Consider the following 14,521-nt stretch of genomic DNA (forward strand, 5'->3'; position numbering starts at 1 on the left):
ACGTGTACATATCTAAGCAACGGAAAATCTTCATACATAACAAACAGTGAAGTCTCCATACACACCGCGGCCTGGAGGAATCTTGCGAGTTTTATTCTACGTGAAAGAATCCAGACACAACAAAGGCCGCATACTCTGTGATATCATTCACGTAAAATACCCAGAATAGAGAAATCTAGAAAACCCCAACTAGATTAGTGGCAGAAAAGTGTGCTGGGGGGCAACTGGCCAGGGAGCGGTGATAGTTAGAAAATACAGAGTTTCTTTTTGAGGTGTTTAAACCTTCCTAAAGTTTATTGTAGTGATGGTTTTGCAACATCTGTGAATATGTTAAAAGCCATTCAGTTTTACACCAAAATGAGTGAACTGTCTGGTTTGTAAATTGTATCTCAATAAACCTGTTTTAAAAAATGGGGCTGAAGTTAAGCTCACCTGACGAATATTTGCTTTAAAACCGACTGAGGTGCACTGTTTGGAGTTTTCTGGGATGCTCTGGGCTTAACAGGTGAATGAACACAGTCTCACCAGAACACAGCCAACCTGTCCAGCAGCTTGTTGACAGGATGGACTTCATTCTAGATGTCTCCACAGGGCAGAAGCCTTTAAACATGATCTTTAGACTTAGGGAGACAGACAGAGAGAGAGAGAGATGATGTGTGGAAAAGGGAAGGGGTAGAGGGCGAGTGAACACGAGAGAACTATTCTAAATTAAAAGAGACAACAACCAAAGTAACGTGAATCTTGGTTCAAATAAACCAAACGTGAGAGGACGTTTATGGGGCAGGTGAAGACACTTGACTATGGACTAGATATCCGGTGATACTGAGAAATTGTTGAATTTTTAGAATGAGGCAATGGTATGGTGATTAGTGAAGAAAATGTGTTTGGGGCAAATGTAAACATCTTCGGAATTTATTTTATTTTTTAAATTTTATTTTTTATTTTTTAAAATTTACATCCAAATTAGTTAGCATATAGTGAAACAATGATTTCAGGAGTAGATTCCTTAATGCCCCTGACCCATTTAGCTCACCCCCTCTCCCACAACCTCTCCAGCAACACTGTTTGTTCTCCATATTCAAGAGTCTCTTCTGTTTTGTCCCTCTCCCTGTTTTTATATTATTTTTGTTTCCCTTCCCTTATGTCCATCTATTTCGTCTCTTAAAGTCCTCATATGAGTGAAGTCATATGATTTTTTTCTTTCTCTGACTGACTAATTTCAATTAGCATAATACCCTCCAGTTCCATCCACGTAATTGCAAATGGCAAGATTTCATTCTTTTTGATTGCCAAGTAATACTCCATTGTGTGTGTGTGTGTGTGTGTGTGTGTGTGTGTGTGTGTGTGCATCACATCTTCTTTATCCATTCATCCATCCATGGACATTTGGGCTCTTTCCATCCTTTGGCTATTGTCGATAGGGCTGCTATAAACATGGGGGTGCATGCGTCCCTTCGAAACAGCACACCTGTATCCCATGGATAAATGCCTAGCAGTGCAATTGCTGGGTCGTAGGAAAGTTCTACTTTTAGTTTTTTGAGGAACCTCCATACTGTTTTCCAGAGTGGCTGCACCAGCTTGCATTTCCACCAGCAGTGCAAAGGAGATCTTCTTTCTCCGCATCCTCGCCAACATCTGTTGTTGCCTGAGTTGTTAATGTTAGCCATTCTGACAGGTGTAAGGTGGTATCTGTTTGTGGTTTTGATTTGTATTTCCCTGATGATGAGTGATGTTGAGCATTTTTTCATGTGTCGGTTGGCCGTCTGGATGTCTTCCTTGGAGAAGTGTCTATTCATGTCTTTCGCCCATTTCTTCACTGGATTATTTGTTTTTTTGGGTGTTGAGTTTGATAAGTTCTTTATAGATTTTGGCTACTAACCCTTTATCTGATATGTCATTTGAAAGTATCTTCTCCTGTTGTGTCGGTTGCCTTTTAGTTTTGCTGATTGTTTCCTTCGCTGTGCAGAAGCTTTTTATCTTGATGAGGTCCCAGTAGTTCATTTTTGCTTTTGTTTCCCTTGCCTCCAGAGACGTGTTGAGTAAGAAGTTGCTGCGGCCGAAGTCAGAGAGGTTTTTGCCTGCTTTCTCCTCTAGTATTTTGATGGCTTCCTGTCTTACATTGAGGTCTTTCATCCATTTTGAGTTTATTTCTGTGACTGGTGTAAGAAAGTGATCCAGGTTCATTCTTCTGCATGTCGCTGTCCTGTTTTCCCAGCACCACTTGCTGAAGAGACTGTCTTTCTTCCATTGGATATTCTTTCCTGCTTTGTCAAAAATTAGTTGGCCATACGTTTGTGGGTCCATTTCTGGGTTCGCTATTCTGTTCCATTGATCTGAGTGTCTGTTCTTGTGCCAGTACCATATGGTCTTGATGATTACAGCTTTGCAGTATAGCTTGAAGTGTGGGATTGTGATGCCTCCTGCTTTGGTTTTCTTTTTCAAGATTGCTTTGGCTATTCAGGGTCTCTTCTGGTTCCATACAAATTTTAGGATTATTTGTTCTAGCTCTGTGAAGAATGCTGGTGTTACTTTGATAGGGATTGCATTGAATATGTAGATTGCTTTGGGTAGTACCGACATTTTAACAATATTTGCTCTTCCTATCCAGGAGCATGGAATCTTTTTCCATTTTTTTGTGTCTTCTTCAATTTCTTTCATAAGCTGTCTATAGTTTTCAGTGTATAGATTTGTCACCTTTTGGTTAGATTTATTCCTAGGTATTTTATGGCTTTTTGTGCAACTGTAAATCGGATCGATTCTTTGATTTCTCTTTCTGTCGCTTCATTGTTGGTGCATAGGAATGCAACTGATTTCTGTGCATTGATTTTATATCCTGCAACTTTGCTGAATTCATGAGTCAATTCTAGCAGTTTTTTCGTGGAATCTTTTGTGAAAAGTCATCTGCGAAGAGTGAAAGTTTTACTTCCTCCTGGCTGATTTGGATGCCTTTTATTTCTTTGTGTTGTCTGATTGCAGAGGCTAAGACTTCCAATACTATGTTGAATAACAGTGGCAAGAGTTATTCCTCCCTGTCTTGTTCCTGACCTTAGGGGGAAAGCTCTCAGTTTTTCTCCATTGTGGATGATATTAGCGTTGGGTCGTTCATATGTGGCTTTTATGATCTCAAGGTAGGCTCCTTCTTTCCCTACTTTCTTGAGGGTTTTTATCAACACAGGATGCTGTATTTTGTCAAATGCTTTCTCTGCATCTATCGAGAGGATCATATGGTTCTTGTCCTTTCTTTTATTGATGTGATGATAATTGTTTTGCGGATATTGAACGAGCCTTGCATCCCAGGTATAAATCCCACTTGGTCGTGGTGAATAATTTTTTTAATGTATTGTTGGATCCGGTTGGCTAATATCTTGTTGAGGATTTTTGCATCCATGTCCATCAGGGAAACTGGTCTATGGTTCTTTTTAGTGGGGTCTCTGTCTGGTTTTGGAATAAAGGTAATGCTGGCTTCAAGAAAGAGTTTGGAAGTTTTCCTTCCATTTCTATTTTTTGGAGCAGCTTCAAGAGAATAGGTGTTAAATGTTCCTTAAATGTTTGGTAGAATTCCCCTGGGAAGCCATCTGGCCCTGGACTCTTGCCTCCCCTGGAATTTATTTTAAAATATTTTTAAAAAGGGGCACCTGGGTGGCTCAGTTAAGCGGCTGGCTCTTGAATGTGCCTCAGGTCATGATCTTGTGGTTCGTGGGGTTAAGCCCTGCGTTGGGCTCTGCGCTGACAGCTTAGAGCCTGCTTGGGATTCTCTGTCTCCCTCTATCTCTGCCCCTCCCACTCATGTGTGCTTTCTCTCTCTCAAAATAAAGAAATAAACACTGGTGCACCTGTTGGCTCAGTTGGTTAAGCGTCTGACTTTAGCTCAGGTCATGATCTTGCGGTTTGTGAGTTTGAGCCCCGCTTTGGGCTCTGTGCTGACAGCTCTCAGAGCCTGGAGCCTGCTTCGGATTATGTGTCTCCCTCGTCCTCTGCCTCTCCCCTGCTCACAGTCTGTTTCTCAATAATAAATAAACGTTAAAAAAATAAAAATTAAAAAAAGAAATAAACATTTACAAATATAATAAAATAAATTATTAAAAAAATAGACGAAGTGGAAATGACAAAATATTTTGTATGATTAAACTTTGAAATCTATGGGTTTAATATTTTCTACACTTTCATGAATGTTTACAAATATTGCGTAATAAAACTTTAAAAAACAAAGAAATAGAATGATCATTAAAAGAGGACTATCTGTGTTTTCAAACTAGCAGAGAAAAAAGTTTGTAGGGAAAAATATAGAAAATTTTATCCATCCAATTAGAAAAGGAAAGGAAGAAAAACAAATTGGAAATGAATGAAAAAAACAGGAAACACAAGTATTTTGGGAGAAACACTTTCAAGCCTATTTAAATCACAAAACATGTAAATGGCTAAGTGTACTTATTATAATACAAAGACTCTCATAAGAGGTCTTTTTAATTAAGCTATTTGCTGCTTATAAGAGATCTGTCTAAACATACAGACATGCAAAGTATGGAAAGAAAGAGAAAATGTTTGGCATAGCAGTATAATAACAAATAAAATAGAATCTATGAGAAAGAAGTATTAGCAGCAATATAGAGAGAAACTCTAAAATATTATAAGGAAAATTTCATTCCAGACATAACATTCTTACCTGGTTGCATTTAACAACATAGCTTCGAAGCATGTAAAAAGCTGACAAAAATAGGGGAAGACACTAACACTTGCTGACATTTCTCTGAAAGAATTAAAAATAATTGTGTCAAGCAAATAATAAGTGGGGATATGGAAAAATCAAACTTACACTTAAATATGCATATTATATCATATAAATATATACCATATTATATGTAATTAAGCTTTAGTTGCATATTACATACATTTCATACATAAAAATAATATACAAGTTATATACATGTTACATATAAAGTTATATACATATATATATGTTCCATGTGTATGTGTGTATATAGATAAATCGATAGCTAGATCGTATATATCAAACTTAAAGAGGAAACACATACATATGAAGTATTTATCAAGTTCATGCAACTCATAAAGAAATTCTCTGCTGAAATATAGATGCCTTAATGACTGCTTTCTCCGAACATATGATTTTAGGTGGACGAGGGGGAGGGGAAGAGACTATTTAAGGGAGAGAAAAACAACAAAATAACTGTTTCCATGATTATTTTACTTTTTAGTTTACCCAAGATGGGAGTTGATTATCCAAAGATATATGACACATGGAAGGCAGTCTAGTGTAGCAAAACAAACAATTAAAAACATTTATTTCTAAAAAGGAAAAATATACATGAATGGAGGGATATCACTGGTTAAACTGACCCAAACCAAGAGTTTGCAAGGCCAGCACAATGTGTCTTAGACAGGCTTGCTGCTTTGTTCCCTGGTGTTTTCAATCCCTGTTTGAGGGGAGGAAATTTCAACTGGGATGAGAATCTCCTGTCCCAGACCCAGAGGAGCAGTGTTTCAGCCCATGCCCTGAGAACGTCTGACTCTTGTGTGAAGGGATTTAGTTATAAGACTGATCATTTTCCAGTTCCAAAATAAAGAGAACCATGGCTTATGAAAGACAATAAATTTCCAACGCGGGGAAGCATCACACATCCTAAACAGGACTCTGTCATCCACATGTGCAAGGTGCTCTTTTGTTCTGTGCCAAAAATCATACAGCCATTGCAATTCTGGGCCCTGTGACACCTACTTTGTGAAACAGAGGTGATCCAGCCTCTGCTACCGAGATCCCGGAAAGCAAAAAGGAAAGACTGAATGGCATCCCCCTCCGTCTTGGTGACCACCTTCAATTCAGTCCAGTAAGGAGGGGTTATCTGATAACTACCCAACTTGGTAGGAGACTGTCTTGACAGAGTGTTCAAATGGAGCCTAGATTACCTTTTTTTTTATATATATATATGAAATTTATTGACAAACTGGTTTCCATACAACACCCAGTGCTCATCCCAAAAGGTGCCCTTCTCAATACCCATCACCCACCCTCCCCTCCCTCCCACCCCCCATCAACCCTCAGTTTGTTCTCAGTTTTTAACAGTCTCTTATGCTGTGAGAGAGAGTGGCTCTCTCCCACTCTAACCTCTCTTTTTTTTTTTCCTTCCCCTCCCCCATGGGTTCCTGTTAAGTTTCTCAGGATCCACATAAGAGTGAAACCATATGGTATCTGTCTTTCTCTGTATGGCTTATTTCACTTAGCATCACACTCTCCAGTTCCATCCACGTTGCTACAAAAGGCCATATTTCATTTTTTCTCATTGCCACGTAGTATCCCATTGTGTATATAAACCACAATTTCTTGATCCATTCATCAGTTGATGGACATTTAGGCTCTTTCCACAATTTGGCTATTGTTGAGAGTGCTGCTATGAACATTGGGGTACAAGTGCCCCTATGCATCAGTACTCCTGTATCCCTTGGGTAGATTCCTAGCAGTGCTATTGCTGGGTCATAGGGTAGGTCTATTTTTAATTTTCTGAGGAACCTCCACACTGCTTTCCAGAGCGGCTGCACCAATTTGCATTCCCACCAACAGTGCAGGAGGGTTCCCGTTTCTCCACATCCTCTCCAGCATCTATAGTCTCCTGATTTGTTCATTTTGGCCACTCTGACCGGCGTGAGGTGATACCCGAGTGTGGTTTTGATTTGTATTTCCCTGATCTAGATTACCTTTTTTTCAGATATGCTGAGGAGGAGTTCCTGCTCCTCTATCCAGAGATAGCTGGATGTCTCCCAAGGCAGCTTCAAGTTCAGAACAAGTGGGGAAAATAGTCTCTAAAACTGATGAACTTAAACAAAAAGCAAGGCTGTAATTATGCGCAAGAGATGCTCCCGTACTGGACCGGGGCTGGGACTAGGAAGCGGTCAAGGAAACAAAGCAATTGAGAACATGGAATTATTAGCTTAGCCTGGATCCTTCGGCTCCTGCCTCCCCACAGATGATAGACCCTCCCCCCCCCCCCCCCGTATTTCTTCTCCTTTTGCTGCCTTGGGCAGATGTGGGGACCGTCTGTCATCATCATCAAGGCTCTTCTCTTTGTTGCCTTTGCCCTTACATCTACCTCTTACATCTACCTTTGCATCCATCTGGCTGTCCTGTCAGCCAGCCCGGCATGTCGATCAGTGGGTCCACAAGTCAAGAACAAAGTTTGGCTAGTAGACAGGCAGTCGGCAGAACCCTGTGCTGAAGTGTGGTGTTCAGAAGGAAGTCTTCTCCTTGTGGTCTGTGGGCCTTTCATCCGAACATCTTGTTTGTGTGGGGCGAACAGGAAACCACAGAAAAGAAGAAAGACAGAAAGCAAGTCATGTCAAAACCAGGGCTCACAGTGGTCCTGAAACCAGTGGTAGCCACAGCAGCGTGAGGAATCTTTCTTGAACATTCCAGCAAGCTGGAGTAACGTGGAGAAATAGGGAACAACAGTGGCAAAAAAAAGAATCACTCCCGAGCCTTGATCGCAAAGGTTGGGATGTTCTTGTGAAAAGAAAAAAATCAAGGCACAGAGTCGAGAGAGGAAAGGACCAAAAGGGGTGCGCATTCAAAGAGAGTTGGAACACAAATAGCACATTTTGGAAGGTCTGAAGGAAATAAAATAAAATGGCTGGGAGCAATGAAGGCACAGGGACCACCGCATCTCATGCCAAGAAAGCTGGCAAATTGGATGGCTAGTGGCATTCTTAGTAAAAGCAGCTAATGGATTATTAGGCTCTGAGGCCTCCAAGGCCAAGCTGTGGGTGTGACGGTCACTAAGTGAGTCCACTGCCCCCGACACAGTCCCTGAAATAGAATTGCCAGGCAAATAGTTGTTAAGAAATCAATCTTGAAATCTGGAGAAGCAAACCCTCTAGCACGTCCTGTTTACTAATTAGTGATCACACTGCCTCACCGAAAGGCCACATTTCCTCCGGATTTCTTCCTGGGTTTAGCGATCTGTCTTGGGAGGCAAGCTGTCTGAAAGGGACCCAGAGCACGGCGATTGGCCCTCGCTGCGGGCGCTCGAGTCATTGGGTTTCTGTCCTGATTTCCTCATCATTAACCCGGGGCACCCAGACCAGTTACTGAAATTCTGTGCTTCATTTTTCTCCTTTGGAAAAGTCAGGGTTGATATTGCTTCTACAGGATTGTCGTGAGGATAAAAGGGACAGTACATGTAAGGTACTTACCGCAAGCTCAGATGTTATTAGAACACGTTAGCTCTTCTAAATACCAAAGGGCCCCAGGGCTGGAGGCGATCTTAGTGATTATCTCATGCAGCTGCTTTCAACCCGAACCCGCCCTCAGAATTTTTGGGTCAGCTCTTCAGAAATGCAGATGCATGGGCTTCACTTTCAGATTTGCTACATCCTAAGTTCCGATGATCCATTGGTTTGGGGAACCGCTGATCTGATCCAACCAAAGGCTTTACAGACGCAGTACTGTTTAGTGGCAGAACAAGGTGTAAAATCTGGTCTGAACGATAGTGTTTCTGGGAGGCCACTGTGACCAGAGTGAGGGCTGGACGCTCATGGAGGGCAGAGTCAATGACTCCTATGACTCATCAGAGACTTGTAGGTTTCCTGAAACTTTGGGGGAAAGTAATTTCATTTCTTGAACACCAAATGGATCAAACGGCTCCAAACCAAGCATTTACTAGGGACGTAGCACAAAGTAGAGCCCAAGGTCAAGACCCGCTCTGTCACTAAGTACCTATGTGACGTCAGGCAAGTCAGTAAATTTCTCTAGGCTTCCGTTCCAACATGTAAATAATGGTGATTTCTGACCTAATTGCTCTAGGACATTTTAAATTTAAAGAGGATTCATACATGCAAAAGGTATTTCAAATGGGAAATTGCTAGAGAAGTAGACTATTGCCACAATTCATTAAAAAAAAAAAATTAACATTTATTTGTTGCTGAGGGACAGAGAGAGTCAGAGCACGGGCAGCGGAGGGGCAGGGAGAGAGGGAGACACAGAATCCAAAGCAGGCTCCCGCTCCGAGCTGACAGCACAGAGCCCGATGAGGGACTCGAACCTGAGATCATGACCTGAGCTGAAGTCGATGCTTAACCCACTGAGCCACCCAGGGGTCCCACCCCTATTCATTTTTATGTCACTCCAACGAGCCTCGAATTCCATCGTGGCTGGTGTATGTGATCAGTGCACTGATGTCGAATCGAGTTTGTGGGTTAAATAAACTGAAAATGGAGACGATTTTAGTGTCGGGAAATGGTTTATCAATGAGGGCCGGGGGCGAGTTGATGGCGGCAATTTTCAGAACCACGGTGTCTTTCATGTCTCTTCTGTCCTGCTGTCTGGCCTCATCTGCATGTGGGGCCACAGAGGAGAAGGCCAGGAGCCCAGCTGGAGGGGCGAAGAGGAAGCTAGCCTGTGCTGTGCTGCCGCAGAGTCTATTTGGGCTGCCTCGGAGACCACAAACACGGCAGGGGCACGGATGCGAACAGGCTGTGACATCGCCACCAATGCCCCGGACACAGCAGTTTTCTGTTCTTGTTTGCAACAACAGAGTGAGTAGTTGTGCCAATAGAAACAGAGCATACTCACGAACAAGTCAAGATCTATCTATCTTGATCTATCTGTCAGCCTCTAGATCTATCCCCGACCCCACTAGCCCTCCTCCGACGGCAGAAAAGCCTTCCAAGAGCATCTTTCATGTCCTTGTTCCGGAGGCTGTAGATAATGGGGTTCAGGAAGGGGGCAAGGATGACAAAAGTGATAGCAATTGCTGTGTCCCAAAATACGGAGTAGGTGGCTGAGAATCGCAGGTACATGACGGCGACACTGCCGAAAAACAGCAAGAACACAGCCAGGTGGGCGGCGCAGGTAGAAAAGGCCTTGCGGCGGCCCTCGGCCGAGGGCATCCCCAGAATCACCACGACGATCCGGATGTAGGATAGGGCGATGGCCAGGAAGGAGGCCACAATCTCCCCTGCATGGATGGCATCCACAATGACCGCCAGGGACGTGTCCATGCAGGCCAAGCTCAGCACGGGCGTAAAGTCGCAGAATATCTGCCGGATCTGGTTGGAGCCACAGAAAGGCAGGGTGGCAATCCACACGATCTCGGCAAGCACAAGGAGGAAGCCACAGACGCAGGACCCAGCGGCCAGCTGCGTGCACAGCCTGGGAGTCATGACGGTCGCGTACCGGAGAGGCCTGCAGATGGCGACGTACCTGTCAATGGCCATGGCCGTCAGGACGCAGCCTTCTGTGACGCCCAGGGAGTGGAAGAAATACATCTGTAGGAGGCAGCCAGCCACAGAGATGGTCTTGTGATCACTGATCAGGCTGGAGAGCATCTTGGGGATGGTGGTCGTGGTGCACCTGATCTCCAGGAAAGAGAGGACGCTGATGAAGAAATACATGGGGGTGTGCAGGGCCCTGTCCAGCCGGACGACGATGAATATCATTAGGTTCCCAGTTACGATAAATCCGTAGGTGAGAAGCAGAAGAACGAAGAAGAGGACGCCACCTTCGGGCAGATGTGGGAACACAGAGAAGAGGAACTCAGTCCCCGTAATCAAATTCCCACTGGTCACCAACTCCGTCATCTGCCAGAGGAAGAAAAGAGACAGAGAAACTCCTGAAATTGGCATGGCGACCACACTCCGGAAACAGCTCTGCTCCTTTCCGTGATCAAGTTACCTAAGTTGACTCTGGGACCCTAGACAGGATAGTTAGAAATATCTCTCAGCTGTAGAGATCTCTAACCTGCTAGAAATATCTGTGATCTTGGCTTTGGGACCCCTCAGTGCATCTTTTAAAAAAATTTTTGCAACGTTTCTTTATTTTTGGGGGAGAGATGGACAAAGTGCGAGTCGGGGAGGGGCAGAGAGAGGGAGACACGGAATCCGAAGCAGGTTCCAGGCTCCGCGAGCTGTCAGCACAGAGCCCGACACGGGGCTCGAACTCACGGACCGAGAGATCATGACCTGAGCCGAAGTCGGACGCTCAACCAATTGAGTCACCGAGGTGCCCCTCAATACATCTTTTGTAAGCATCTTCAGCGGATGCAAAGAAAACACAAAGCGACACACAAATGAATTCTCCAGAAATACTTGCTGGGGGCTCACGTCTTTAATTCCTTGGTTCTCCCCCTCACTCTCTGCCTCTCTGTGTTTAGCTTTAAAATGTGTACCTTTCTTTCCAACTATTCTCCAGTCCTGTTCTTCACAGCGAGTTTAAAAAAAAAATACAGAGACACTGTCAGGAGCCCTTGTCTCAATAATTCACCACGCTGCTCTCCCATTTTTTCTGGCCCTGATCCCTAACGTGAGGTTGGCGGGCTGGTCATCTCCACTTCTGCTTTGTTTCTGTTTTGTTTCACGGTGACATCTGTTTCTCATCAGATGCCAAGTGCCCAGATGCCAGGAAATACCCCTGCTCACATCCCTCTCCTTCTCCCCCTTCTCTGCCTCTCTCAGTGCTTGATCCCGACAGTTCCTCAGACCAAGAGTCTCTCCAGAACCACCTTGTGCCTGACTATTTGTCACTGAATTTTGGGCAGGCATATAACTCCACTCCACACACCGCACACCTCCTAAGCCACATCAAAGAGCCAACAGGAAGGAAATCATTCCAAATAAAAAATCACTTCTAACGTAACTACGCCTGCCACGAAAACCAGTGGCAATGGAAATCAGGCCAGCATCTACCTGCTAGGGAGAAGGGCCAACTAGACTTTTTGTAAGGCTATTTAATGTTCGTGAGAGCAGGGTGCATTACCTCTCGCCTGGACTATTTGATTTTGTTTATTTTTTTAAAAAAAGTTTTAATGTTTATTCCTTTTTGAGAGACAGAGCATGAGCAGGGGAGGGACAGAGAGAGAGAGAGACACACACAGAATCCGAAGCAGGCTCCAGGCTCTGAGCTGTCAGCACAGAGCCTGATGTGGGGCTCGAACCCAGGAACCGTGAGATCATGACCTGAGCTGAAGTCGGACGCTCAACCGACTGAGCCACCCAGGTGCCCCTACGTTATTTCATTTCATTTATTTCTACCTGTGACAGAGAGATTATTATTGTTTTATAAGTAGAAAAGCTGAGAACTGAGAGGGGAGAAATAACTTGCTCAAATACACTTTTCGGGGATCCCAAACAGTTGCTAGGAGCCTGGTCTGTAGGCCTTAAAATTCCACGATTGTTTTTTTGTTCCACAGTGGGGGATTTAGGTCCGGAGTCACCAGTCGTTCGTTCTGTCTGCTTCGTACCCTGAGTACCTCTCTATCCTCAGGACTGTCCTGAGTGTGAGATGAGAGCGTTGTTGGGTTTTGTTCTTTCAGGTCAAAAGCGGATGAAAATAAATGCATTGCAGGTTAGGAAAAGCAATTTATATAAAATGCCTCTCGCCTTCAGCCTCAAGCCTCGAAGAAGGCTTTGGAAGGGAGGAAGCTTCAGTGCTTAGCAGAAGGGCGGAGCCTGCATTGGGAGAGCTGTGAGGTCTGAATGCTCTCGGACTGAAGCAGCCGCTTACTTCTCTGTCCTTTCTCAGCCGGAAGCAGCCAGACAACGGCCATGCTGAGTGGTCTTTATGGAGAACGTAGATGGACAAAGCGGGAGGCTACGGTGTTAGGAGAAAAAGGAAGCAAGTTCAGCACTAAGTGGCTCATAGCGGGCAAATAGAGTGGCCGCTTTGCGGCCCTGAGTGAGGCCCTTCTCACTAGGAAGGCTGCACCATCGGTCACCGTTCAAACATTTATTCAGTTAACACTCACGTATTGACTGACCTTCCGCTAAGTGCCGGTCGCCGCCGTCGGTTCGAGAGCTAGCTGCGGGTGAATAAAACCGCTCTCCTAGATTCTGCCCTTCATTCTTTTGACCGTTTCGCTCATGTAATACAGTTCTAAAAATATGAAGTTTTACCCCAGACATTGAGGAAACTTTACCTTGGAAAACGAGGGCAAATCCGAGTCTGGAGGAGTTAAGGGTACGAAGAAAGCACTGGGTGTTGTATGGAAACCAATTTGTCAATAAATTTCATATATATATAAAAAAAAAAAAGAAAGAAAGCAGTAGGCAGGCGCAGGAGGAGTGGAGGCGGGTTAGCAGTTAGATTGGAAAACTTCCTTTCAACAGTCTTTTGCACTCGCCTTGCCTGAGACCACAATGACGTTCTTCAGAGTCTCTGCAGCTACCAGCCCCTGCCGATTGTCAGCAGGGGTATTGATGTCGGGGAATTTCTAGAGAAAAAATCCTCTCCTGGGACTTTCTCTTTAGATGATGCAAGATCCGAAGGCAAGTGGTGTATCTGACTCTCCCCCTCTGAGGGATAAATTAAGGGGAAAGTGTCACATAATAATTAGAGAGTCCCCAGGGTCGGGTCTCAAAGGCCTCCTTGTGGCCAAATCACCTTGTGTCGCACAGGGGAGTACAGAGCTGGGCCCTGGGGCTGGAGTAGTGGTGGGCGTCAGAACTGACCAGTCGGGGTCCTGCTTCTCTGGAAACACTCTCTCAGCTTTCACCATGCTGTCCATTCCCTCTGCTGCTCTCAGAACAATGATGATAATACTAATGATAAATCACTTGGGACATCAACAAAAATAAGGACCTGTAAAGGATGTGTCACACAAAGATGCAGTACTTTATAAAACTATGTTGGAAGATATCAAACTCCCAAATAAATGGATTGATATGATGTATTAATGAATAGAATGTCTTGATTAGAGAAACACGGCAATTCTACACAAATGAGTCCATTCCTTCAATGCGATTTCCACCAAAATTCCATTTGGGTAGGAGGAGTGGGGAACGTCAGGAGGAGGGACAAGACAAAGATATTTCAAAGGAGAAGATTAAAATGGTAAGGCCTGTCCTACTATGGATCAAAGGTTATAACAGCGACATAACAAGCAAATGGAAGCCAGGGAATAGACCCACGCAGTGTGGAGCTTTGACATATGGCGGAACAGAAACCACAGAGCAGAGTACGGGGGGAGGATGGGCAGAGACGCACAGTGGGTCTACAGAGTAAGAGCTGATTATTACTAAGTGGTGCGGGAATCTCGATTTAAACATACGAGAGACATAAAATAAAACTCGTCCTGACATTACATTCCCATACAGCTACAGATAGAATGAAGGTCTAATATGAGAAATCAACTTTAATGCTTTTTTTTAAAAGATTTTATTGTTAAGTAATCTCTACACCCAACATGGGGCTTGAACTCACAACCTTGCGATCAAAAGTCACATGCTCTACTGACTGAGCCAGCCAGGTGCCTCTCTTTGAAAAAAAATTTTTTTAGTTTTAAAACTTTAATACTTAAAATAAAATTTGAGAGACTATTTTATCACTTCACATAGGGAAAATATCTTAAGTCAACAGAAATATAAATTACAAAGGAAAAGATCATTAAATTTAGGTATATTAGTATTTCCATTTACCAAATGGTACCATTGAGAAAATAAAAAGACAAAGTTCCTGTTAGGAAGCTATATTTGTAAATGATATAACTGACAACAGTATTTGTAAATAGTTCCTGCAAATTAA

The 14,521-nt window shown here is 43.7% G+C and overlaps 1 protein-coding gene and 1 non-coding gene across 2 annotated transcripts; both read right to left on the reverse strand.

Moving 5' to 3' along the window:
• Positions 1–9,435: 9,435 nt before the first annotated feature.
• LOC124521855 (olfactory receptor 6K6) lies at positions 9,436–10,584 on the reverse strand. Its single transcript, XM_047093005.1, has one exon. The coding sequence runs from the start codon at positions 10,582–10,584 to the stop codon at positions 9,613–9,615; it is 972 nt and encodes a 323-aa protein (XP_046948961.1). The 3' UTR covers positions 9,436–9,612.
• A 3,591-nt stretch (positions 10,585–14,175) lies between these two features.
• On the reverse strand, positions 14,176–14,248 carry TRNAK-UUU (transfer RNA lysine (anticodon UUU)). Its single transcript has one exon. It is a non-coding gene; the product is annotated as a tRNA-Lys (tRNA).
• Between the last annotated feature and the right edge of the window lie 273 nt (positions 14,249–14,521).

Source organism: Lynx rufus, unplaced genomic scaffold, assembly GCF_022079265.1.
Source record: "Lynx rufus isolate CCGP_SWC_20201006 ecotype Redwood Valley unplaced genomic scaffold, mLynRuf1.p SCAF_31, whole genome shotgun sequence".
Lineage (NCBI taxonomy): Eukaryota > Metazoa > Chordata > Mammalia > Carnivora > Felidae > Lynx > Lynx rufus.